Source organism: Brachyhypopomus gauderio, chromosome 1 (assembly GCF_052324685.1).
Source record: "Brachyhypopomus gauderio isolate BG-103 chromosome 1, BGAUD_0.2, whole genome shotgun sequence".
Classification (NCBI taxonomy): domain Eukaryota; kingdom Metazoa; phylum Chordata; class Actinopteri; order Gymnotiformes; family Hypopomidae; genus Brachyhypopomus; species Brachyhypopomus gauderio.
In genome coordinates this window covers 51,561,187-51,588,003 of record NC_135211.1, presented here as the reverse complement: position 1 = coordinate 51,588,003, position 26,817 = coordinate 51,561,187, and the positions used below count along the sequence as shown (strand labels likewise).

At 40.9% G+C, this 26,817-nt stretch overlaps 1 protein-coding gene across 2 annotated transcripts; it reads left to right on the top strand.

Annotated features, from left to right (window-relative positions):
* Window positions 1-12,148: 12,148 nt before the first annotated feature.
* LOC143524922 (C-type lectin domain family 4 member E-like) lies at window positions 12,149-25,303 on the top strand. 2 transcript variants are annotated; one of them, XM_077018331.1, is made up of 5 exons: window positions 12,149-12,451; window positions 23,418-23,591; window positions 24,523-24,674; window positions 24,757-24,863; window positions 24,964-25,303. In XM_077018331.1, the coding sequence occupies exons 1-5, from the start codon at window positions 12,316-12,318 to the stop codon at window positions 25,109-25,111; spliced, it is 717 nt and encodes a 238-aa protein (XP_076874446.1). In that variant the 5' UTR covers window positions 12,149-12,315; the 3' UTR covers window positions 25,112-25,303. The 2 variants fall into 2 exon arrangements, with proteins under 2 accessions (XP_076874446.1, XP_076874449.1); XM_077018334.1 differs by lacking the exon at window positions 23,418-23,591.
* Window positions 25,304-26,817: the final 1,514 nt, after the last annotated feature.

Genomic DNA, 26,817 nt, shown 5'->3' with positions numbered 1-26,817 from the left:
ATCGTTTCGGAGAACACTGCAGTGACGCTCGCGAAAGTATAAACGCCTCCACCGTTCGCGCGAGGTGGGCAGAGTCACCAATCGTTTCATTAGGAGAAGTGCCATTCTGTCGTAATAATCAAGATAAACTAGCAACTCGGGCCACCGAGACCAAATTTAAACATCAAACAAGTGAAGTGTCTACAAAAGTAGGAAAAGAAAATAACTGAGATATCGTTAATCTACAACAGACTCTCAAAATGTGACCGTCCCGGTTTGCTTGTACCTGGGCTAATTTGAGACAAAATTACTGCTGTGGAACTCAATAGGAATAGAAAATCCCTATTGTGATGCCACCAAATTAGGAAGTTACTGTGACAATGGGTGTACAAACCAGTACACAACGCATCAGGAAATGAAGGGAGAAGCAGACCCAAGTGCCGTTTAAAGCAGACAGGATTAAATACTAATAAACTAAGGCTGCGCGCACACAATATATACACAAACACGAGCAAACGGATTGCGAAACCACACACACACACGCACACACACACACACACAGAATAGTCAAAATGAAACTGAAAGGACGCGGAAAACTTGACACATAAAAAATAAAACAGTTTCACTAGAGCACGGTGATGATTAATGTCTCAACAGGGAATTGCATCCAACCAGATGTGATTGGATCGGCTTACAGTCAAGGATCTCCACCCTCCTCCAAAGGGAAAACCTGGGGCCTCAACCATGACCGTTACACCTCACAAGTGCTACATGAGAATAAACGTGCCTCGATCTCCCAAAACACACCAGGAAAAGAGCAAAGGACAAAAAACAGAAGGAAAAAAACAGGAACATTTTAAAGTTAGCCACATTATAAAGTGAACAGTCTGCAAATTGTTGCTGTCATTTTCCTGTTTTTATTGACACTAAGTTCTTGATTGTTCACCCTGTAGAGACAGTATCCAGGTTTTGGTTTGTATATGTATGTGTAGTGACAGATTGGGGGTGTGTGTACAGTTTTCCTACCATGTTCAAGTGGATTACGAGCTTGTGGGAAGAGTTAAAGGGGAAACACTGGAATGCGACTATAAACCAGTGATTTTTTTCCCACCGTTTGAGTATTGCATTATGGACCATCTAAAGACCATATGTACTTCTGTGTTTGAGTGTAAGTAACTGGGATTACAGTTGTATGATGTGTAATGTAGAGTGAGGTTAGAGGTGGGGGAGGGGCTGGACACTGGCCAGGACAGAGTGGGTGGATGTGACCACTAGGGCGTGATACTGGGGTGCACAGAGACAATGGAGCTGGCGTGAGATATTTGGGGTGACACATTTTACAGCGTTATTATTTACCACTAGTAGAGGATATGGTGTAATACATCTTTTCTAGAAGATTCTGTGTGCCACACTGTTAGTTACAGAGACATCTGTTATGAATTAAGTCTTAATAGCACATGTGCATCTCACACCAATATCCAAATGAATACCCTATCTATTTATATATTTATATTGCACTTTTTTACAACTCATATTGTCACAAAGCGGCTTTACAGGCACCTGGGTCCAGATCCCTAATGATCATGCCAGGGACGACTGTTACGGTGACAGCTCCGGACCCTTCCCTGTGGGCGTGCCGTTACGTTGTCTGCGTGTCGTTGTGTCCATATATGTACTTCCGTGGGTGTGGGTTGTCTGTGAGCGTGTTCGTAGTCTCACCTGTGCCTTGTCTTGAGATCACGAGGGTCTGTGTTAATCACCTATTTAATGTGCGTTCGCGCAGTGTCTTGTGCTCGTCTTTGTCTAAAGTTCGTGCTTGAGTGAGCTGCATGTGTTTGTGTGCTTGCGCTATTGCGCCGGACTTCACGTTGTCTACACAGAATAAATCACCGTGTCAGCACTAAAACCGTCGTCGTGCCTGTCTCCATCCATCATCACAACGACGGTGATACTGTGAACACTGTGCAGTCACTATTTATCTGACATTGTGTTGAACTGGGCTGACTTTCCTAGACATAATAATGTTTATTTATCTGTGAGAAAGGACTTTAAACTGAAACCTGGAGAAATATCCTAAAATGTCCTGCAAATTTACATATGCTCAGCAGGCACAAGTTGATCATCATCATTTTGATGGTAGGGAGGATCATTTAGACAGACTGGTAACTACACTAGGACACACTAGAAACTTGAACCCTAACACTAGAAACTAGAACCCTAACCCGCTGTTTCTGCTTTAACACAGCGAGTGGGAATGCTGTACCATTATAGTACACAAACACACACAATAAGCCAGATCTCATGGAAACTAACATACTGTTGTGGCGGTGAAGAAAGGAGTCTCACGTGAGACTCTTTTCAACAAGAGACGCGCTTTATTGAGAACCTCATAGGCCTTTTTTCATGTCTCTCTTACTGCAACTACTCCACTCAGCTGCACTCACTCCACGGTGAGTTCACTCCTGGTTTTCCCCACGGAACACACACATATTCGTCCCCCTAACACTATAACTAAAAACATCAAAATAACTATCAACTCACTTATTTAAAACTGACTATTTACAATTCCCAGTCTCTCTCATCTCCCAGGCTTCTCTGCTGACGTGTGGGCGGGCTTGTCAGTCCGTGTGCCCGGCGCCGTCACAATACCATTCACACATGAAATGATGCACAACAGAAAGTACTGTAGAACTGATACTGATGACAGCTAACAAATCTAAACAGGCAATCCCAGTGTCATAAAACAATGTTTACTCAACTCTGACAGTACAGCAAATAATTACGCAATAATACACGAGAGGGAGTGCTATAACGTGTAATATTGGCACTGCTGTGCTGCAGTCGTAGGCACGAGGCCGCAGGCTAGCTTTAGTTCCCATTTAGGTGACTACTTCTTAGGTACATCTGCTTCTAAATGCTGACCGTCCAGGTATGACTGGAGAGCAATGCAGGAAGAACATTTTACAACATTTAGAAGGATTTCTGAATAGAAGTGTTATAACAACATGCTGCACTTGATCTACCACTGCTGTGTAAAGTAAGATAATGGAGGCTTTAACTACATTCCAGCTCTATACTCCAAATGCCCTAGGTCAGTGGTTCTCAAACTTTTTAGACAAAGTACCACCAACTGTCAAACGAAAAACCTCCACGTACCACCTACTACCCCCCCCCCCCCCCCCCCCCCCCCCCCCAAAAAAAAAGGAAAAGCTGTTTGGCAAGTTTAAGTTGTTGACGGGGGGGGGGGGCGAATGTAAATTGTTACCGGGAGGATGTAAAATGGACACGAATTAAGTATTATATCACGATGGTTGGCGCCAGAGCGAACTAGTAACTCATTGAATCATAGATGTGGATCAGAGGTAAATAAACTAGATTTTTTTTGTCGACGTGAGAAATCGGATGTGTGGCGTGTGAAGACGGTCAAATGCGTGTGTCTCACGCATTTGGCAACCCTGCTCATTACACACATATGTTATAATGTAGTTCTCCTGTAGTTCGTGTTGGTAGTGGTTGGTTTACAGCACAAAAAGTCTTCGTGCGACATGCCCTCATACTCATATCGCACGTAAACGAGCAAGTTGGCTAATTCTGCGAGTGACCGTGTCGTTTGAAAGATGCACCAGGTCGAACTGTTTAGCGACATTTTCTCCGCACATAATACGAGTAATCCCTTTTAGTTTCTGAATTTCAGGACTTGTCATAATTCTGTTTTAATAAAAAAAAATGTGTTGTGTAAAAAAAAAAAAAAAGCATCTTTTATTTTCCGAGTTCATCTGGCGTACCACCGCGGGGTGCTCTGCGTACCACCAGTGGTACGCGTACCACAGTTTGAGAACCACTGCCCTAGGTGTTCCCTGTGAAGTGGACTACACAAGCAATCATCATTTTAGTGAAAATAAATTCATCAGGAACCTCAAAGTGCACAGAGATGTGAGTAACAGTTTATCACTATACAGGAAGTTGGTGTCAAAAGTTTACTCATCACTGCATGTGATAAGATGATAAGATAAAATTTTCTGGTGAGTTGAGCCTCCTGGCTCATCTGTCATGCGGGGTGTGCGAACACGCACAAAGCGCTGGGGTTTTGTTATAGGAGCCCAAATGCCAGACCACAAACAAAAACAATAAACTGAAACCTCCGCCACAAGGAATGCGGGAAAAGCGAGAAAGAAAAATACCCTTGAATAAGTATACTCAAAAGGGAAAAAACCCGAGGAGAAAATAAGGAAAACGCGGAGAGAACTCGACGCGAGGTAAGTATAAAAATAAAAATAAAATAATTCACTAGAGAAAAACAAAACGCAGATTGAGCAGACGCGAAAAAGGACAACAGCACGAAAAATAGAAAAGTAAATAACCCACAACAAAGGAATGCGGAATGAGATCAACGCGAAAAAGAAAAACTGAAATCAAAAGACAACCCAAAAACGCGGAACGAAGTCAACGCGACAAAACGGGAGAGAGAGAAGGAAACGAAAACCGTCAGGGAAGGACTGACAATCCAGCCAAAAGCGGCGAAAAACAAAAACCCTTCCTAATCAAACCAAAACTGGAATAGGAAGAAATATAGCGGGAGGAAAACTTGAGAATGGCCCAAAGGGGCGCAGAAGTAAACACTCGAAAAGACAGGGGATAGCGGAGAGAAAAAACACTGTAGAGAAGGCAATGAAAGTAACGCAATGGAAACCACGATACCGGCTGACCGCTTGAAAGACCAAACAACTCAGCAAAGATGAGTCGCAGTCGGCCTCCTTAAGAAGGGTGAAATCCGGCTGCGGCTCATCTTCGCTGATTGAGAGTTGTGGAATGCGAACGCCTTCTGGTATTCATGGCATGCGTAGAGGAGGGACCTGCCCTGACAGGGGACCGCGAGCGCCCTCTGGTGGACATGGGCGGGGCAGCGCCGGGGCCTGCCCTGACAACATCAGCAAACAATTTGGAATATATCAGAGGTTTTAAATATTAAACATCGATTATGTGTAACATCCAGAAAAGCTGCCAAATCAGCTGGAAAGGAACTAACTTGTTTGCTTTTACCTAGTCAGTGATAGTATTTATTGATTATAAATATAGCAAACTTTAACCAAACATTGCTTGCACATATAATATCAACAAACAAATTAATTTACTAATTCTGCATTATAAGTCCCTTTACTGTTTCATCCCCACTCTAGGCTGTGGGTGTAACTAGAAGGTGTTGAGAAACTAAGTTTTTGCTTAGCAATAACATTAGCAAAAGTATATTTTGCTCATCAATGAAATGGATTTTAAAATTAGATATATAATTATTAATTAGATAAATAATTGCTGCCTTAAACTATTAGTTTATACATAATCTTAAGATGGCCTCACAAGGGGCCATATAGCATATTGTTGCATCAGAGAACAGTTTGGTCTATAGGGAGTGAAGTGTCTGTAGAATACAGTATGTACAATAACAAATGTGATTTATGTCATTGACAGTGGGGGGATTCAGCTTTAGAGACCAAAGAATACTTCAGAGCAAAGAAAGAGAAAAACAGCCATGATACAGAAGGACAGAGTTGTGGTGGGGAGGGGAACACATCTGGATGGATGGAGATTAGACTGAAACCCCATAGAAACAAGACAAAAACAGACACACACAAAACCAGACAACCAACCAGAATTTCATACCAATGCGAACATTCAGTGGATCAGAGTCTTCCAAGTCATGAACATCAACAGATAACAATGTGGTTTGTGTCTGGGGAACAAAATACAGACATGAGTTATGGAACAAAGACGTGTAATACAGAAATGAAAGTGAAACAAACACAACAGTATTACAAATGGTGCACGAAGCCCAGATGTAAACAGGGGGGTTTTATGGTAAACTGGGGTGCTGGTGCTGTCATCCTGTCACTGCACGTGGTCACTCAAGTTTGTTGACAGTGCAGTGGATGGATGCCAATGTCTCAGGATGCTCCCACGTCTATGTTACCTTCTAGTTCTGCATTTTAAGCTAGGCTGTAATAATTTAATTTATTGCCGGAGTTGATGCCACACTCCAGAAATGTTTATAATTTCACCTGTGCTGTATATGACCTCATACAGAGCTCATTTTCCCTGTTTTACTTTCTCCACATGGCTGCCCGCCTATTCGAGGAACACTGAGATGAGGAGAGACAAGCCTTTCCAGAGATCCATCCTGGGCCAGCCACCTCCTGCCTAACCAGATATGATGAAGCATCAACCCATTTCCCTGGGCCCTCTCACCACCCTGAATTCTCCTCTGCTATGACTAACATTACAAACCATCAAGACGTTTAGGACTGAACAGGAATTACATAAAGAACTAATGTATATAAATATACACTAACATGAACTTTATTTATCCCTTACATCTTTTCTTTGTTTTTCTCTCTTTAATTTGTTGTTGTGGTGACCAGTGTCGGCCAGAGGAGGATGGATACCCACCCCCCCGAGTCTTCAAGGTTTCTTCCTCATGCCCTTAGGGAGTTTTTCCTTGCCACTGTCACCCTTGGCTTGCTTACTAGGGGCTTGGACTCGCATACTTGTAAAGCTGCTTTGTGACAACAACTGTTGTAAAAAGCGCTATATAAATTAAATTTGATTGATTGATTGATTTCTAACTCCAAAAAGCCATCGCCAGCATGCCTGAATAACTTCCGGCCCATAGCACTCACCTCCATTCTGTTTCAATACCAGTTTACTTATCCTTTAAATACTTAAAACTAAAAAATCCTAAAAAATCCTTGTGTTACATGTTTATAAGTTACAAAATAATCATAGTTCATTTTACTGGCCTTACGCATTTGGATTACATCACTTCATCACAATGTTTTATGATCACATCACAAAACTGTTTTCTTTCCAAGAGTAATGACTGTTCTCTATTTCCTCAAAGCTTTTTATTAAATCATTTTAAAATAAAAATATGAACTGCTTATAAGAGTAAGAAATGTAGGCATCACACTATACTTGGCATCTGAAGAGAGAGTGACACACACACAGACAGGGAATTGCATCCAACCACTTGTGATTGGATCGGCTTACAGTCAAGGATAGAGAAATATAAGGGTCTTCTTCTGTCAAAATGATTTATGACCTTACCCCCCCTCCCCCCACCCCATCACGTGACGTTGTCAATCACTCGTCATCATGTCAATCAACGTCATCTTGTCAAGATTAAGCATTAAACAATATGATTTATTATGTTTTTAAATGTTTTTTATATGTTTTTATGACTCTCCGGCTCTCGCAGAGTGCAGAGCTCTATAACATCAAAGCGTATTAAGCAATGCTTAAAACTTTATTAGGATCTTCTTTGATTTTGTAAAGGTGGTGAACCCGAGGGTAGAGATGGATCCATAAGCAGGTATAAATATACTTTAATTTTAATAATAAATAGCAATAAGCAGACCTCGTAGGGAAAGCAGGCAGCAGCACAAAAGGGCAAGGCAAAAAGGGTGAGTCAACAACCAGGCAGAGTGTCAAAAAACCAAAAAGACTTCAGAAAGGCAGGCAGAGGTACAAAAGGGCTAGGCTAAACAGGAGGGTATCAAAAGGCCAGAGCAGGGATCAAAAACCAGAATCAGTCAGAATGAAATGCAATAATAAGGCTTAGGTAGAGACACTCAGAGAGGCAATACTTCGCACTGGTGTGTGTGCAGAGTCCTTAAGTAGGGTGTGGTGAGTGTTATATTGGAGTCAGGTGTGCTGGTTAGTATTTCGGCGATGGTGCCCTCTGGTGGTCACGGGTATGACTGACATCCCTGACAGATTTTTACTTTCCAGCTTTATAACACGGCCGACCGTCTACAACAGATACCTCCCCTAACCACCTGCGACACACACACACACACGCACGCCTAGTCACACAGACTCGTGCACACACATTTCCCTGTGCCGGTGGATGGGACCAAAACATGGAACTCAGATTTCAGACTCCCTACATCAAAGAAACTGCCATAACTTTTTATCAAATGTTGAAATATCTCCTCAGGAAACACCTGACTCTTTTAATATTAGTCCTTTCAAAAGTCTGCAGGAGTCTATGATACATGTTGGTCATAGTGCTTAATATCCATTATGTGAAGCGTCACTGTGTAGCAGAGATTCAGGGAGCTTCCTGAAGACTTAGGAAAGGCCATCATTTAACAGTAAATGTGGGTTTAACAATAAATGTGACAAACCCAGAGAAAGTTGCAAAAAACACAGGACCGAGGCATGAATTGTGCACCAGTTTAACACCAAGTTTAATCTATCTGCATAGCAGTTCACAAACAGTGCTTCTGTGGCAATTTCTTTAACTTTATCTTAAAGTCTTTAGTGGAAGCCATGACAACAGTTGCACTGTACATCACATTTTTTACATCACACAGTGCTGTAACAATCTGACCAACTCAGCAGTTACTAATAAGGTTTGAGGTCTAATTGGGTGAGTACAAACCAAGCAAACGCCAGACTACACAGAGATTGTTCAGGTTACTCTTTACTCGGCATTCCCAGAGCATCAGCAACAAAAAGAGTCCCCAAGCTCAGAACACCAATAACTACGACCAGTCCAAGGCCTGGATGTGTTGTAGTCCATTATACCACAGTTAGTTCCGACCCTACAATGTGATTGGCTGAGAGGCGATCTAGGAGTGCCAATATTACACGTTATAGCACTGTAACCGAAGCTCTCCATGTATTACTCCGCCACATAGGCCTACAGGTAACCTAGCAACGAAGCAGCGTTTACAAGACAAACAGCGCAACTACAAACAAGCAGCAATATTATCAAAATGAATTACAGGGAGTTTGTTAAATCCATTGGCTTCAAAAGCATTTGTTTCGATCTGAAACTGGAGGATGAAGCTATAAATGACCAGCCTGATTCCTCCAATGAGCCAAGGTTTGTCACGCTTACAAACAATGATTTGGATGAGCTGGAAATGCAGAGAAACGAAGGTAATACCGTAAAACAAACATCCTGGGCTCTTAAAAGCGGAGGACAAATTTCGATTGGGGTGTAAAAAATCACAATTGACAAAATATGGCACATTTTGGATTATTTGTATCACCTGTATGAAAATCATGGTAAGGTAGTTGTCTGTATCCATTTCCTTTTTGCACCATTAAGTTAATCACACGTTTACATTATTTATACTGAACATATGTGAATTGCGGAGTGATATGATTTGCTTGTAATTTGAACACAAAAGAGGAAGTATGGGGATAAATATATACCTAAAAGTATCTTCACCTAAATTACAAATAATTATTTTTTGTGATAGAGTTTATGCTAATGTATGTTTAAATATATATATATTTATATAAATATGAATATATACCTAAAAGTATCTTCACCTAAATTACAAATAATTATTTTTTGTGAAAGAGTTTATGCTAATGTATGTTTGTGGATCATAACTGCGAGGGAACACGATGGAATGTGTTCAACACCTATTTAATGTGCGTTCGCGCAATGTCTCGTGCTCATCTCTGTCTAAAGTTTCGTGCCTGTGTAAGCATTGGATGTATGTGCTTGCACTCCGCACTGAGCTTCACGTGTTTGTTTTGTGTCATTAAAGTTGTATGTTGCACCGTTCCTTCGGTTGTCATGCCTGCCTCCTCTGCACGTCACAATTTGGAAATATAATTATTAATTTTTAATAATAACCTGCAATCATTCCAAACTAATAATTACAGTACTCAATTAAATGTATAAAGATATGATGTGCTACATCCACAGCAATTTAATTGATAAAACTGAATTTTGTTTCCCGGATGGCGAGACTATGACATCACACTGCTCAGCCAATAGAAGCGGTCCAGCTAAGCTAAGCCTCAACTCTAGCCTGGTACAGAGCAGGTTTGTACAAACATATATTTTGCTGTAGTAACTGAGTGAGGCTTAAGTCTAGCCTCTTTCGTGGAACTGAATTTGAGCAAAATGAGCCAGGCTTGTCTTAAAAAGCCCAGCTTACTGAGTTAGCTCGCTTCGTGGAATAGACCCCTGGTCCTGTCCTTGTTTTGTTTTTCTCTGTTTCTGATTAGTTTTACCTGTTCCTTGTATCTTGCCTTATTAGCTTGTGTATTTAAGGCCTCACTGCTGTTCATTGTACTAGCCTGTGTTCACATTCCTCCTCTGTTTTACATTCTATATGCTTAATAGGTTTCAAATGTAGCTTCTCTATTTTTGCATTTTGCCCTATGTATTCATATTCTGTTCTATTGTCACAGTACAGCCCGTCTTCTCTCTCAGGTGTGTTTGTTTGTGTTTACCTGTGCGTGTGTTCGTCATTATTAGTTTATATCCGTAAGTCGTGTCACCTGTCGTTTTTCTTGTAAATGTGACGCACTTGTGTCTTGTTTATGTTTAGGTATTAGGTGTGCATGGTGTTTTGCGTCCTTGTCAGTTGTTATCTAACTTTGTTCCAGAAAGTGTTCTGTTTTCATGTGTCTATTAGCACTAAGCATTATTGCTAAACATATAATAAAACATTCAAAGCCTGCTCTCACCTCAGCATCCAGCCTCACCCCCTCACGTTACATCTGATTTTGTTTACTTTTCTAGTTCCTACAGATTTTCAATCCCAGACTATTCTGTGTAGTCTGATAATGGATTTGCCATAAATAAAACTCACTCATCTCATCATTTGTGTCCTCCTTTTGGGTGCTTTGTGTTACAATAAAAAAACAGGTCTGACTGCTGAGGATACATCTTATCTAGAAGATTTTATGTGCCACACTGTTACATACAGAGCTACAGTAAGGATGTCTCTCCTCTACGTTAATAAAGTATCAGTGGCACTAATGCATTTGTGTTTATATATTCCTGTTTGTGTGCTTGCCCTCTGCTTCTGTGTTGAGGTCATGACCTCTAACAATATCTGCACTCTCATAGATATCAACCACCATCTCCACCCGCTCTCCTCTCTCCAACTCCAGAATACCATTAACATCATGAGACACACTCCAAGACATGTCTAATATATTACAGACAATCACTAAACTCTAGCGCAGTGGTCGGCAACCTTTGAGACATGGGGTGCCAACTTTAACGTGTCTAGTCAGTGAGTGTGCCACTATCAACCATTAAAATTGGAGTGGGGGGGAGGGGGGGGTTGTGTGGCGAGTGTAAATTGTTAGCGGAGGGGAGGAGTAAATGGAGTATAAACGCCTCCGCCGAGCAGAGTGTTGAGGAGCGATTTCGATTGGAGGATCGTGCTCTCTGTCTGAGATTTTTTATTATAAATTTTTTTTCTGATGCTGGCCCAGCGTGTCGCGTGCCAGTGATTATGCCTCGGCGTGCCAACGGTTGCCGACCCCTGCTCTAGCGTCTCTCTGTGTGAAGACACTACAGAACAGCTGCTCCTCTTTACTCATGTGATGTTTCCTGACTGAGTTTAATTAATGTGCTGCTGCCAGTTAAGGAAGTGACCAAGCAGCAGTGGCGTCTTCTATATACAAGATTACTGTGGTCAATGTGTGAAAACAACAGAGCTCTGGCACTTTTTAACTTGTGGTGTTCTTTTACTCTTAAAGTGTAGAATCTGTGTATAAACTTTTTTAGACGTGTGTATATCCGATGAATGTATAGCATGTGACAATATTCTTATATATATATATATAAGTGTTTTGAACATGATCGGGATTTGCTTTGTCTTGGTTCATTCCAGTCTCCTGGAATGATGCAAGACATTCTAGGATTACCTAACCATATTTAGATATTACCTCACCGTGATTATGATTGTTTTATTAGGGCACAGGCTAATTACCAAGGAAAATAACATATCTCCAACTTACAATACAGGCCTTGCACAGCAGTGTTTGGAGGACTTCAGCATTCGTCATGCACATGTTGCTCCAGGGAAGGTGAATAGATCTCTTGCAGTATCTCATAAATGAATGCCTGAAACACGGAGGACACCATGACAAGGCCATATTAGAGAACCCAGTATTCATAGCGACTGGATCACCTGTTAAGTTATTTCAGTGGCCAGTTCATAGATGTGTGAAGTTTGTGACCCATCTTAATCATCCTCCTTTAACCTTCACAATGAAACTAGCTAGGTGTGTGTTTATCAAATCATTTCAGAGATCAGAAACACTGGTTCATGCTTTACAACACTTCTGGACTCCTCCAACATCTCCATGTACTTTGGTTCAGCACCTCAGTACAGGTCGTGTCACATGCAGACGCCCAGGAAGCCACATTGGTGAAGGAGTTAGTGACACACATATATAGAGGGAGTAGTTTCAGCCAGCAGCTTTTCTCTTAGTGTGATCAAAAATAATTTGAACACAAACAAATTTGAACACAAATCTGTCTGAACTGATTCTTTTTACAGAGAGAAAAACATGGAAATTAATAAGAACATTTATGAAAATACAGAAGTTATTAAAGACTACAGGTCTGATTCAGACAGTGAAGATTTATATGTAGTCATGAAGGGTGCGCTGGAGACTCAGAGGACCAGAAACAAGAAAACATCAGGTCAGTACACTCATATGCTCTCTCTCTCTCTCTCTCTGTTATTTATGTGTTTGAAACATTCAGTAAGATATAGTGAGAAACATTTAGATAATGTGTTCATGATTTACTTCTGTCTTTATTTCCAATCTTTCAGAGCAAGCTTTTAAACAATATTTTCACAATATTTCAGGACAGAGCGATGAAGGCCAGGGTGGTATAGGCACATCTTTAAAATCCATTGTGCATGAAGTTGTTAAGCTCCATTGCCATATTGTCAGTTTTCACCCCAATCAAAATGAGCCATCTGAAATTTACCCAACTGTGCAATGAGAACACACACACATACACACTAGTGATCACTAGGGGGCTGTGGTACACACATGCCCAGAGCAGTGCACCGCCCTAGCCCAGTGCCTGGGGAGCAGTTGGGATTAAGTGCCTCGCTCAAGGGCACTTCAAAATTTAACCCATGACCCTCCGGTCACAAGACTGGTTCATTTACCACCATGACTGTCCAAACAGATGGTGATGCTGACAACACAGGACAGAGTCCAAGGTGCACAATGAACTGAATAATATACTCAAGTCAGTTAAGGAGCAGAACAGAGCTGTAGCAGCAACAGACTTCTTGATTTTTAAGGATCTTGATTTTAGGATCTCTTCCATCTCACCGTTGCATTAGAGGATCTCTCACCAAAACATTATTACATACACATTAAGTTATGGAGGGTCCAAGGTGTGTCAAATACCTGTGCATGTACACGAATGCATTAACAGTGACCGCACACTATAACTGGTATTGCACTGACAGCTGATTGCACTGCCCTCCATGGGACACCAGGTGGCCTCAGCGGGGTAGACACGACTCCATACTTTATTCATCCTCCAACATTACACAGCAGAGGTATTTCAGCTGTAGTACTTCATGGATGTCTAATGAAATGAGCTACTGAGCTGAAATGGGAACATAACTTTTCATGCCTTCAGAGAGCAATGAGAGAGAGAGAGATGCATCACATTTTTAATCAGCGCCAATCTTCACCAAATTATTACAAAACCGTAATTAACTATCAAATACTGGGTAAATACATCATAACTCATTCTGTACAACATTCTCAAAATAATTTTGTACATGAAACCCCCCACTCTGAAACTCAATCACATCACATCTATCGTGGGAATCAGTATCTAACACAATCTCTGTATGTTAGACTAGGCTATTTATTAATAGACGTGCACATTTGCATACCAACATGAGCACAAGGAACTGTTGACCACAACGTACAGAATTTTTCCAGCAGTTCTGCACGTCTATGTGCATATCTGTTTATTTGTCCTGTGTATAGTTGATATGTTGCCATTCCCTCTTGTTAGCTGTACTGTTTGTCTGCACCCTCCCGTTGTTATATTAGGGTATTTAAACCATCATGTTTTGCCCTCTCACTGTCGGTCTTTGTATGTGTTTGTCATTGTCATGGTGTATTTGAATTTGCAGCTGTGTTTGTCTCTACGTCAGTAAATGTTCATCATTTGCACCTCTCTCGGCTTCCCCTCCCCCGCTCACCATGACAGATGGTGATAATTTATTCGTCTCTGCTGTTTATAATCACATTCGCATCACATTTTTAATCTCAGCCAATCATCATCAAATAATTACAAAACCATAATTAACTATGAAACATCAAATATTGGGTAAATACCTCATACCTCAAAAATATTCTATACAAATATTTAAATAAAAACGTTCTCAAAAGAAGTTTGTACATTTTTTTTTACACACTATTTTTGTCACAATCACATCTATTGTGGGAATCAGTATCTAACACAATCTCTGTAAGTTAGACTAGGCTATTTATTAATAGACGTGCACATTTGCATACCAACTTCAGCATAAGGAACTGTTGACCACAACGTACAGAATATTTCCAGCAGTTCTGCACTTCTATTATTTATTAATTTAAATGCCAGCACAGTATTTGAAATGTCTAAGTACACTGTGTTTTCAGTTTATCTTTAAACAGACAGCAACCATTTTCTGTAGATAGAGCAGCTTATATAAATACAAATCCTGTCTATCTATCTATCTATCTATCTATCTATCTATCTATCTATCTATCTATCTATCTATCTATCTATCTATCTATCTTTCTTTCTTTCTTTCTTTCTTTCTTTCTTTCTTTCTTTCCTTCTAGGTGACAGACACCACAGCAAAGTTTCCCCTGTCACTTCCTCCTGTCAGTGGCATAAAGTCGAAATATCACCCACATAATCATTTAGAGCTGAAGAGTGTTGTTTACTCACATTATTCAACACAAATTAAGACTAACAATATCATAGCAGAATGGAGGTTATGGAGGATATTAATGAAAATTCAGCAATAACTTCAGATAGCAAATTAGATTCAGACAATTCATATGAAGATATTTATGTGAATCACAAAAATATGGAAACATTCGATCAGATGTGTCAGAGTGCTCTAGTGAATTAGACTCAGAGAAACCCACACACATTCAAAACAAACATTTTCATCTCCAGAACACTGAGAAGGTCCATATAGCAGATCCTCAGTATAGAGGTAAGAGCAAATTTATGTGGGGATTTTCCACTGCCCAGTTACTGTATTACACATAATCACATATTATACTGAATCACTGATAGGCATTTAACAAAACATCAGTGTCTGTTCTAACAGGGTGGGCATTGGTTAAAGGCTTATATGATGTTCAATCTGCATTCGGTCATGTACTTGTGATAATAGTGTATAAAAAGTGAAGCACTGGGGACTTCAGCCAAGGCCGATTCTCTGAAAAAATTTACTGTATTTTCCATACTATAAGCCACTACATTTTTCCCCACAATTTGAACCATGCGGCTTATGTTGAATGAATTTTCAATTTATATAGCACCTTTCAGAATACCCAAGGTGCTTTACAATTTAACACAGGTACAAGTCACAGACAACCAATCACACACACACCGGCGGGAAGCAGCAGCCAATTGCGCACAGCGTACTCTCTACCGGGATTCACAGCCCCCTGGGGGACTGAATGGGGTGCAGGAAGGGGAGAGAGGACAGACCCTAGTGACAGAGCACCATCCACCACTGGGCACACACACACACATACACTCAGACACTACTTTTTATTGAACAGAGAGACACAGACACACACTCAGGGAGAATGTGTCAGGGACTGCCAATTTACCTAACCTCCATGTTTTGGGACTGTGGGAGGAAACCGGAGATCCTGGAGGAAGCCCACACAGACACAGAGAGAACATGGAAACAGATAGGGACTTGAACCCAAGACCCCAGTGCTGAGAGGCAAACGTGCTAACCACCAAGCTACCATGTTGCCTAAGGTGAAGTAATAATAATAATAATAATACATTTTATTTATATTGTCCTTTACATCACATGATCTCAAAGGGCTACAGGTTAGAAAAGGGGAGAAACAAATATGTCATTAGTAATAAAAATAAGTAGTTTTAAAAGTTTATGAGTGTATATACATATATATACACATATATACATGTATATATTTTTTAAAAAGGGGTGAACCATATGTTCTGCTAAAAAGAAACGTCTTTAGACCCCTTTTAAAAGAGTCAATGGATTGTGGTGCCCTCAGGGGGTCGGGGAGGGCATTCCACAAGCGTGGGGCAACAGCAGAGAAAGCCCTATCTCCCATGGTCCTCAGTCTGGTTCTGGGTAGATGGAGGAGGTTTAGATGAGTGGAGTGGGAGGAGCGGGTTGACTTTTGTGGGATGAGAAGTTCTTTGAGATAAGGGGGAGCATGTCCATGGATGCATTGAAAGGTGAGGAGGGAAACCTTGTATTCAATCCTGGTGGAGACAGGAAGCCAGTGGAGTGAGTGGAGGATGGGGGTGATGTGTTCCTGTTTGCGTACTCTCATCAGGATCCTAGCTGCAGAGTTCTGGATGTATTGGAGCCTCTGCAGGCTTTTGCTAGGGATCCCTATGAGAAGTGAATTGCAGTAGTCCAGTCTGGAGGAGATGAACACATGGACAAGCTTTTCAGCATCTGAGAGAGAGAGAGAGTGGGGCGAAGTTTGGAGATGTTTCGCAGGTGATAGAAAGATGTCTTACAGAGATGGTTGATGTGGGATTCGTAAGTGAGTTGGGGATCCATTTTTATGCCAAGGTTTGTGACTACTGAAGAAAGAGTAATATTGGAGCCAGAGAAGGTGATGCTGGTTATTGATGATGATTTGATCTGATGAGGAGTGCCGACTAGAATAACTTCGGTCTTAGAGTTGTTGAGTTGTAGGAAGTTGTGCCCCCTCCATGCCTTTATCTCCTCCAGACAAGTGGTAAGTTGCGACGGAGGTGATGGCAATGGAGAGGGAGGGGCTGCAGCTCTGGTGTTGATGTAGAGCTGCGTGTCATCGACATAACAGTGGAATGATAGACCATGACGGCTGATGAGTTGACCAAGGGGAGTGAGGTAAAGGATAAAGAGGATGGGGCCAAGAACTGACCCCTGGGGAACACCACAAGTGACTGGGTGTGGGTTTGATGTGGAGTGATCCAAGGAAATGTATTCTGTCCGGTTTGTGAGATAAGATCTGAACCAACTAAGGGCGGTGTCAGTGAGTCCAATGGTGAAGTGGAGCCGGTTTAGTAAGATGTCATGGTCGACAGTGTCAAATGCAGCAGATAGGTCCAGGAGAATGAAAAGGGAGGGGGAACCAGAGTCTGAGGACATCAGGAGGTCATTTGTGACTCTTACAAGGGCAGTCTCTGTGCTGTGAGCAGGGCGGAAACCAGACTGAAATTTTTCATAGAGGTTGTTGTGTGTTAGATGGTTCTGGAGATGAGTACCCACTACTTTTTCAAGTACTTTTGATATGAAGGGGAGATTGGAAATGGGCCTGTAGTTTGAGAGGATCTCTGGGTCAGGGGTGGGTTTTTTGAGAAGTGGTCTGATAATGGCTGTCTTCAAGATGGAGGGGACATTGCCAGATTGGAGAGAGTGATTAATGACAGCGGTGATCAGGGGGGATAGGACAGTGATATGGGTTTTTACCAGTGATGTTGGAAGTGGGTCTAGGGCACAAGTGGTGGATTTCATATTCTTGATGATGTTCTGTACTGCTTCTGAAGAGACCATAGGGAAACAGCTCAGGGGCTGGGAAAAGATATTTAGACATAATAGATATTTAGACATAATACTGCTGTAATAATGCGAAGTCATGTGGTCAGAGGTGAACTTCGATATAGCCAGTGTGTATTTTATTTAAAATAATTAACACCCTTGAGCCAGTGTGTCTTTGGACATAGATAATGCCGTGCCATTTGCTGTTATGGATAATTAAATTGTAGCTCTTATTTATGCATAGAAACATAAATCGACAATATAATCTGTAATGTCTTTATGCGCGGATAAACAAGGGAAGTCGGAATTCAACACAACACAATCGTGCGTGCGTACAGCGTGAGAGAGCGATTGCGTTGACGAGATGGGCTGCGGTGGAGGCTGCGCTGCCTCAGCTTATTATACAAAACACTCTACCACACTCCACAACATTCCACAACACTCCACTGTGATGCCACTGCTCCTCCGTGCACCGCGCAAAATAAAAAAAAGTCGTAACTCCGTTCCATCGTTAACCAGACCCGTCGTTAAATGAGGACTCACTGTATTCAGTTCAGTAGATATATGCGGCTTATAGCCCGGTGCTGCTTATACAATATTTTCAATAAAAAAAAAAAAAACTTTGTAGGTAGGCTTTTATTGAGGTGCGCTCTATAGTCCAGAAAATGCGGTAGTTATTTCACTATATCACTACATGACCCAAAAGCTACTGTGGTGGATGGAAAAGAGAAATAGCTAATTGCACGACTACGCCACCTAGGGGAATTGCACCCCCAGGAACTTGAACTGGCCAAAGAGACCCCAACGCAGAGAACAAACCAGAAGAAAACTAAAGGAAGGCACCCAGGTTCAACACCACTTGGACCAGAGATGTAGTTTCAATATTATTAATAATATAAAAACACTGATATTCACTGACCCACAACAATTAACTAATAAGAAGAATAAATAGGGATGGGGGGTTAACCAACAGGGGAAAGTTAGGGGATCAAATATTTCCTGCACTACACACACCCACCGTGATCAAACCACACATCTCACACACTGCTCTAGGCTACCAATCCAGTGCAAAAGATTCTACCACTGGGGAACATCTACCTCTGTACGGTTCCTGCCCTGCTCACAAACACAAAACAATTGTAAAATAACAGGGATGGAGGGCAAGATCAATAAGAGGGATGGACACTTCTGCCTCACATGAACAGACACTAAAGATAACTGTCCAAAAGCAACTTGGCACGCACAAAATTAAGGAAAACAAATCACACCTAAACCACAACAAAAATAAAATAAAAACCTGCTCAACCTTAACCAAATCCCATGTGTTACCGCCCGGTCTAGGTCAGACGGATAACAAGAAAAAAATTACCCTGATAAGTGGATTAATAAGAAGAAACCAACAACAACTTAGCAGTTTCAAAATATATATATATATTTAAATCAATATAAATGCATGATGGTACATGCATAACACCGGTAGTGTGACGACGGGGTGGGAGATAGAGGCAGCCTGAGACGCAGGTTGAAGTGAAGGGAGTTTATTCTCCATGACAACGAAAATGAAAACAGACAACGAAAACAGGCATTCAAGTGAAAATAATAGGTTTAGGCAGCTTGTAGTACAGAGCTCGAGAGGTCCAGTGTGGCTTCCAGAGGCAATGTGCAGCACTGGACCGAACGACCTGCGGGCTTAAAAAAGAGAAACACAATTGTGTAACATAAAGGTGTTAGTACTCGGGGGAAATTGATGGTGGGAGTGGTTGCGTGCTCGGGGGTGTGTGCTGGGATCGGCTGCTGGCCGGGACATGTGCCCTCCGGTGGCGACCCGGCCCCCTCACCGTGACAGGTAGGCCCATGCTGAAAAAGGAAAAGAAAACCAAAACGACAAAATAATCAGCAGCCTACCCTACCAGGTGATAACCAGCACCTGGTATACTATAGTGTTAAATTATAATTTTAACTACAAATCCATGATAATCAAAATACTAATGAACCCACATACAACCAAGCAAAAAGAAACAATCACCACACCCAGGAGCAGAGCAGTTTAACAATGCTTTCTAATGGATGGCTGATACACAACAAAATCTCCCAAATGGGAGAACAAACGAGGAGAGCCTGCCACTCTCTCCTCCGTCCACACTCCAGGGAGCCTTTTGTAGCCGTGAACTTGAGTCCGACACCGCCCAGGAGCATGTGACGCCATAATCACACACTGGTGCTCCTGTAAGAGATCGTTACAACACTCCACACAACTCATGACATAACACCCCCTCCCATAAAACACAATAAAGGAACCACAAACCATACAAAAAAACTGCAGAAATATCAGCCTTGGGACAGAGCATCAGCAACCACATTATCTGTACCTTTCTTGTGTCTAATAACAAGATTAAACCCTTGTACTTTTAAAGACCACCTCATCAAGCGATGATTCTTATTCGCCATGGTGTTTAAAAACGTCAGGGGGTTACGGTCTGTAAAAACAATCACAGGTACTTCCACCCACATAAACCTCGAAATGTTGCAAAGCGAGGAGCAGTGCCAAGGCCTCCTTCTCCACAGTGCTGTAGGCTAGTTGGTGCTTCAAAAACTTGGAATAATAACAAATCGGATGATCCAAACCCTGATTGTCCTCTTGCATTAGAACAGCACCAGCGCCCGTGTTACTTGCATCTACTTCTAGTTTGAATGGTCGTAGGTGATCTGGAGTTGCAAGAACAGGTGTGCTACACAACAAGGTTTTTATCAGATCGAATGCTCGCTGGCATTCCAGTGACCATGTAAATACAGCCGTTTTCCCAAGCATAGGTAAGAGGAACTACAATCGAGGAGAGGTTTCAGCAAAAACAATTATAACACCCGGCCATACCCAGAAATCGCCGTAGCTGCCGTTTATCCTGAGGAACAGGGAAATTAACCATAGCTTGAACCTTGGCATCAAGGGGACGGACTTTCCCATTAATATATAACAACACTAATATGTATAACACTAGTTTCCCCAAATATACAACCTCACTACAACCAAACTCGCATTTTTCCAAATTTTAAACTAAAGATGCGACTCATAAACTTTCAAAATAGTGGCTAATGCCTCCAAATGCTCCTCCCATGTTGTCGAAAAGACCACCACATCATCGAGATATACCCCATAATTTCGAACCTCACCTACCACCATAAGCATGAGCCCACCAAACTATAAAACAACAGAGCACATTACGGTAAAAAGCTGGTGTGGCCATCGAACACCAGACATGTCGATACCTGCTAAATATTCAAGTGTACTCCACCGAAGGACACATCGCCAGACTCATCCATGCTACATGCCGCCTTATGTTTTGTCTTGATTTATGTGTTCATGTAGGCAAAAGGAACGAGAGAACACAGAGATACAGGCAGCGTGTTTATTCACCTCTTGTTCTAGCACACTAAATTAAACTAAAGTAGCGTGTTACATTCCATTGAGTAATTATTATGAGTTGTCAATTGTGATTTTCACACTGATATTCACTTACTCACAACAACTAATAAAAACTCCAGGAATAATCAAGTGCCTAAAATGTGTCAATGGCCCCAAAGTTCTTCATTTGCTTTTCTCTACATGTAATTAAACACAGTAATATTGGAGGTGAATCTCTGTATAATACAAAGAGAATATTATAGTTGTACAATAAAGTTGACAGAGTTGTACAGTAACAAAGTAGAACTACTTCACTACTGTACTAAAATGCTGTATCTGTACTTTACTGGAGTATTATTTTTTTCTCCTACTTCCACTTTTACTTCACTACATATTTTCCATCAGTTTAATACTTTTACTCCGATACATTCTTTACGTGCTGTATAGTTACTCGTTACAATTATAAACATGTTAGCTGGCGCTGTCACCAGGTCAAGCGATCAGACTGTCTAATGAGAAAACTGTGCATGCTCCGGTCGCGTCTCGTTTACTCTGCTGCTGCCTTCACTGAACACTTGAGCTTCGTAATCTAGGTTCACTTGACACATTGTGACTGACGCAAGGGTCTGCGTGGCAAAAATGATGCAATCGCAGTGGCTCCGCCCATGCGCGTTGGGCACGTGCGCGGTCGTGTTGCGAGGTCGTGCACTCCTCGATTTTTGTGCATGCGAAGTTACAAGGTGGAATTCATGCACTTGTACGGCACTTTGAAGGTCCGTTTTCAGTATTTTTCAGCACCTTCAGCTGTCAGTAAGTGCTAGTTAGGTTAGATATCTTAGCTAACTAACCTAATTATGTTCATTACGTGCTGCAGTATTCAATTAACATTAGCTGGCAATCATTAAGGTGATGTCATGCCAAATTGTGTTTTTAGCAACAGTAATCTGTGTCTCTTTTCATGCTGACTAATCATGTGCCCATTTTTATAGTGTAGTGTTCTTATAGGGTAAGGGCATTTATTGAGGGTAAACGCAGGGCAGTAGGCTCACCCTTAGAATCCGAAGGATGGATTTTACGTCCAAAATACACCTCGTTTTCTCAGCTAAATTAAGACAAACTTGTACTTCTGCATCAAACCTACAAGGTAGCGGAACATAGGCTATCTGTTTTTGTGTATGAAGTGTTAAGCCCAGTTTTTAAAGTTGCTACTTGTTTGTACATACAGAACACTTGTATTTGTATTCTTTGACATCTTTGATTTGTAAGTGATATATAAAAACAATTGATAATCAAACTTTGACGGCTTTCTTTAATTCAAAACACAATACTTGTACTTTTTACTTTCAGTACTTGGGTAATACATTTTAGAATAAACTACTTGCTGTCACGTAGGGCTACGCCCCCTTCTCCTCGCTGTCACTCCAGTGTCTCTGTTCCTCGTGTCTCTGTTGTTCCTTGCCGTTAGCCCCGCCTTGCTTGTCTGTTGCCCTGGTTTCTGTCTGTCTGCCACGCCTCGTTATGATCGTCCTCACCTGTGTCTTGTTTGTTTTATGTTCATATAGTCCCTGTATTCCCCCAGTCTGGTTATCGGTGGTTTTGTGCTTTCATGTTGATCGCGTTCCTGAATCCATGCAGTGTGTTTCTATGTTCATGTCTGTGTTATCCTGGTTCTGTGAGTATGTCTTGTTATCGCTGCCCAGTCGCCCTGTGTTATCTGTTTGTTTCAGTTGCTCTGCGTTCTACCCGTGTTTTGGTTTCTCAGTATTCGTTCTGTCATGTCTCTCCGTGTTTCGTGTTCGGACTCCCTCACTGATCTGACCTCCGCCTTCTTATTCGACCCTGATTGTGGTATTCCCTTTATTAAATATCGCTCTCCTCAGTGCTTCTACTCAAGTCAATTTTTTTATAGAGTACTTGTACTTTTACTCAAGTATGGGTCTCTAATACTTTTTACAACACTGAAAGTTGAGTCTATATAATCTATCTAACATCAGTGCAGTTTAAGGACATCTTATATAGTATACATGTTAATAGGTACTTTTATACAAAACCCTTACAAATATGACTGAATACAATTTCAGCAATTGAGGATTAAGGGATTTTGTTCAGGGCCCCCAACAGTGATGGCGGTTGACCTGTCAACCTTCTGAACTAGTATAGTGTTATATTAGGTTCTGTAGGTCCCACACATATACACACTGTTTGTGGTCTAAACTAGTATAGTGTTATATTAGGTTCTGTAGGTCCCACACATATACACACTGTTTGTGGTCTGAACTAGTGTAGTGTTATATTAGGTTCTGTAGGTTCCACACATATACACACTGTTTGTGGTCTGAACTAGTATAGTGTTATATTAGGTTCTGTAGGTCCCACACATATACACACTGTTTGTGGTCTGAACTAGTGTTATATTAGTTCAACATGTGCAATGTATTTATTTAATTGTCTAAAATATGATGTATCTTCAGAAACCAACAGTCCAAGGAGCAGATGCTACAGACTGACTGCAGTGTGTCTGTGTCTGCTGTGTGTTCTCCTGCTGACTGTCATCATAGTGTTGTGGGTCAAGCTACAGACCACATACAACAGCCTGACTGCAGAGAGAGACCAGTTAAAGAGAAAAGCAGATGTTTGCTGCCATGGTGACACATTCTAAGCATTTGCTACCATTATGAACAGCATTATACACAATTTTGCTGAGTGCTTAAGACTGTAATACAACAAGACATGCAATTCAACACAGTAATATTGGAGGTGAAGCTCTGTGCTGCTCTTCCTGTATGTGTACATATAGAGACAGAAGGGGTGTTGATGTGATTATCATCACCATGATGAAACATTTTTTTATTCATTTGGGCACCACTGGAGGTGCAACAGACTGGAAGATCTAACTGAACTTTCCATTAAAAACAAAGAAAAAACCCTATTGCTACACTTCATTGTAATATTCACTGTAATAATCAATGTATTGTAAAAATATTAATTTGCATTAATGACAGAGTTACATGGAAGAACAGGAAAAATTCTCATGGCAATTTATTATCAAACCAAAAATAATGTGTCAGAGGGAGAATCCAATAATCAGAGAGTAAAGGCAGTAAAAAAACACCAAACAAAAAAAAACAAAAAACAAAAAACAGAAAGGCATGAATGACAAGGCAAAAATGTTATGATGATGATGATGATGATGATAATAATAATAATAATCTAAATCCAATATTGCTAGGCAAAAGTCTGAATTCACAGCAGACTCACAACACATTAATGCGGAATAAACAGCACAGTACACACTTAGCAGAAGAAACAGTGACAGAACTTTGCCAGAAGATGAATAGACAAGTATAAGAAGACATATATACAACAATAAATGAATGAGGATTCTGGTGAAGATGAGTGAGTAAATATTTGATGGTTGGTTTAGTGTTCCAAGCTATGAATGGAATTCTGGAAAGTGTAGTGGATTGGACTGTTGATAATTTAAGACTTTTTAATACAAATGTTTTTACCTTTCTTGAAGAAATGTCCTGAGTTCTTGTTTACAAAGTCATTCATTATATAATTTTCTGGAAATAGAATCAAAAGAAGAGGCAAGTAGACAAGGCTGGAGATACTTCAACTCCAGTATGTACTACGTCTTTACTGGGAGGAAGAACTGGAATGAGAGCAGACAGGACTGCAGAGAGAGAGGAGCAGACCTGGTGATCATAAACAGCAGAGAGGAACAGGTGAGAGAGAAAGAGAGAGAGAGAGAGAGAGAGAGCGTGTTTGATTACCAGATTTTAATTTATTTTATGTTAAAAATGACAGGAGTTCTTAAGTCAACATTTAGGCAGCAGTCAAGCTTGGATTGGTCTGACTGACACAGACTCAGAGGGGGTGTGGAAATGGGTGGACGGTACAGCACTGACCACTGGGTAAGAGAAAACTGAACTGACCTTTTTAATGGTGAAGATACTAGTAGTTTATCTTCAATATTGTCAGGAACATACTGGAACCTCTGATTCTCTGTTTCAGGTACTGGAGCAGTGGGGAACCCAATAGTCTCGTTGGGGATGAGGACTGTGTTGTTTATGACTTTGGGCCCAATACTACATGGAACTGGGCTGATTATCCTTGCACTCGCAATTTTATTTGGATCTGTGAGAAAACATTTTTTTGCTGAGTCTGCAGTGTGTGTATACTTAAATACCTCTATTAGATAGTTAATATGTACCTTTCTATCTTATTATTGTCTTATTAATTCTTATCAATCAATGCACTTCAAGAATTAAGTGATGTTTATTATTCCACATTTTATATTATTTACATATTACATAATTCATTTCAGAGTTTTAAGACTGGAATTAATTAGAAATGCTTGGGAAAAAGAAGATGTCAAACTTTCTGAAGATGTCTGGAAAGCCTTAAACAAGTAATGAAATGAAATGTGCCATATTTTGTCAATTGTGATTTTTACACCCCAATCGAAATTTGTCCTCCACTTTTAACCCATCTGTGCAGTCAGAACACACACACACACACACACACACACACACACACACTAGTGATTACTAGGGGGCTGTGGATCAAACGTACCCAGAGCGGTGGGCAGCCCTAGCCCGGCGCCCGGGGAGCAGTTGGGGTTAGGTGCCTTGCTCAAGGGCACCTCAGTCATGGCCTGTCTGGGAATCGAACCCACGACCCTCCGGTCACAAGACCAGTTCCCTAACCGCCAGGCCATGACTGCCCAAGTACTCTCTTGCTCTGTTAATGCTCAGCACTGTTTAATACAGTTCACAATACTCCATAGCCTGCGTTGTTCCAGATGTATCACCGTTGTGTGATAAATGTCAATCAACAGAAGGTACCATCTCCCATAGCAATGCGTTATGTCCTAAGATTTATACATTTTGGATCGCTGGTGCTCCCTTCCTTTAGTTCCTATAGTTTAATTATGGCTAAAAAAAATACTTGTTCTTAATTTTTGAAGAAAAGCTGAAGCACTTTCATTAAATTAGGCCCAGGCACTGGTGATGCTGGTTGCCACTAAGGTGCAGCTCTCTGCCTCCCTCTAGTGGAGTGTGGCCTACCACACTGGTTGTTATTCTTGGGTCTCACCAACTACATGTTCAAGAACAAACCCAAAATAACAGTCCATTGATACAGAATCAGGTGTATGGAGTTTCCAGGCTCTTGACTGGTAAAACATTTATTAAAATGGTACATTTAGACATGCTGGATATATTTGTTGTACTGGAAAACTCAAGCATGTTTCTGAATGTATTTAAAACAAAATATTTAAAAACTGCACAAGTAAAAGGCACAAATGGTAGCAAAAATAAACAAGATTTCTGTTAACCTGTGGGGTGATTTTTCACTTTATAGAACATCTATCCATTTGGGTTCTGCTGTAGCGGATACATATGTTAGTTTATGGATTATGAACGGGGCACCATCCTGATTGCTCAGGAACCAGTATTGTGATAACGGAGATAGGTGGAATATGGTTTAATCAGTCTCATTAACAAAGGGTTAAGTTCTGATTCCGCGCAGTGACCTAATACCATCAATCAAAATATGTAGGCTATTTACCACCGTGACCAGATTAATGAACAAATATCAACATTTATTAAATGGTTAATATGACAATTGATATAAAGGATAACATGTGGAATGATTTGGCTCAAAGTGAAACTAAACCTATACGTGAATCTACTAATCAAACCAGATATATAATAGTAAACAACAAAGAATAGAACATTAAACAACAACAGCAAATAATCAGCAATTATTGACGGTCATGGAACTTAAATGGATTATAGATGTTTTAGAAAGAGAGTAGGATAGTATGAAGAGAAGGTCCGGGCATAGATTTCTATAGTAACAACT

Coding starts and splice junctions, on each gene's coding strand:
- LOC143524922 (XM_077018331.1), top strand. CDS start 12,316: ATGGAAATTAATAAGAACATTTATGAAAATACAGAAGTTATTAAAGAC. Junction 23,592..24,522: donor AGCAGATGTTTGCTGCCATG/GTGACACATTCT, acceptor TTCTGGAAATAG/AATCAAAAGAAGAGGCAAGT. Junction 24,675..24,756: donor TAAACAGCAGAGAGGAACAG/GTGAGAGAGAAA, acceptor TAAAAATGACAG/GAGTTCTTAAGTCAACATTT.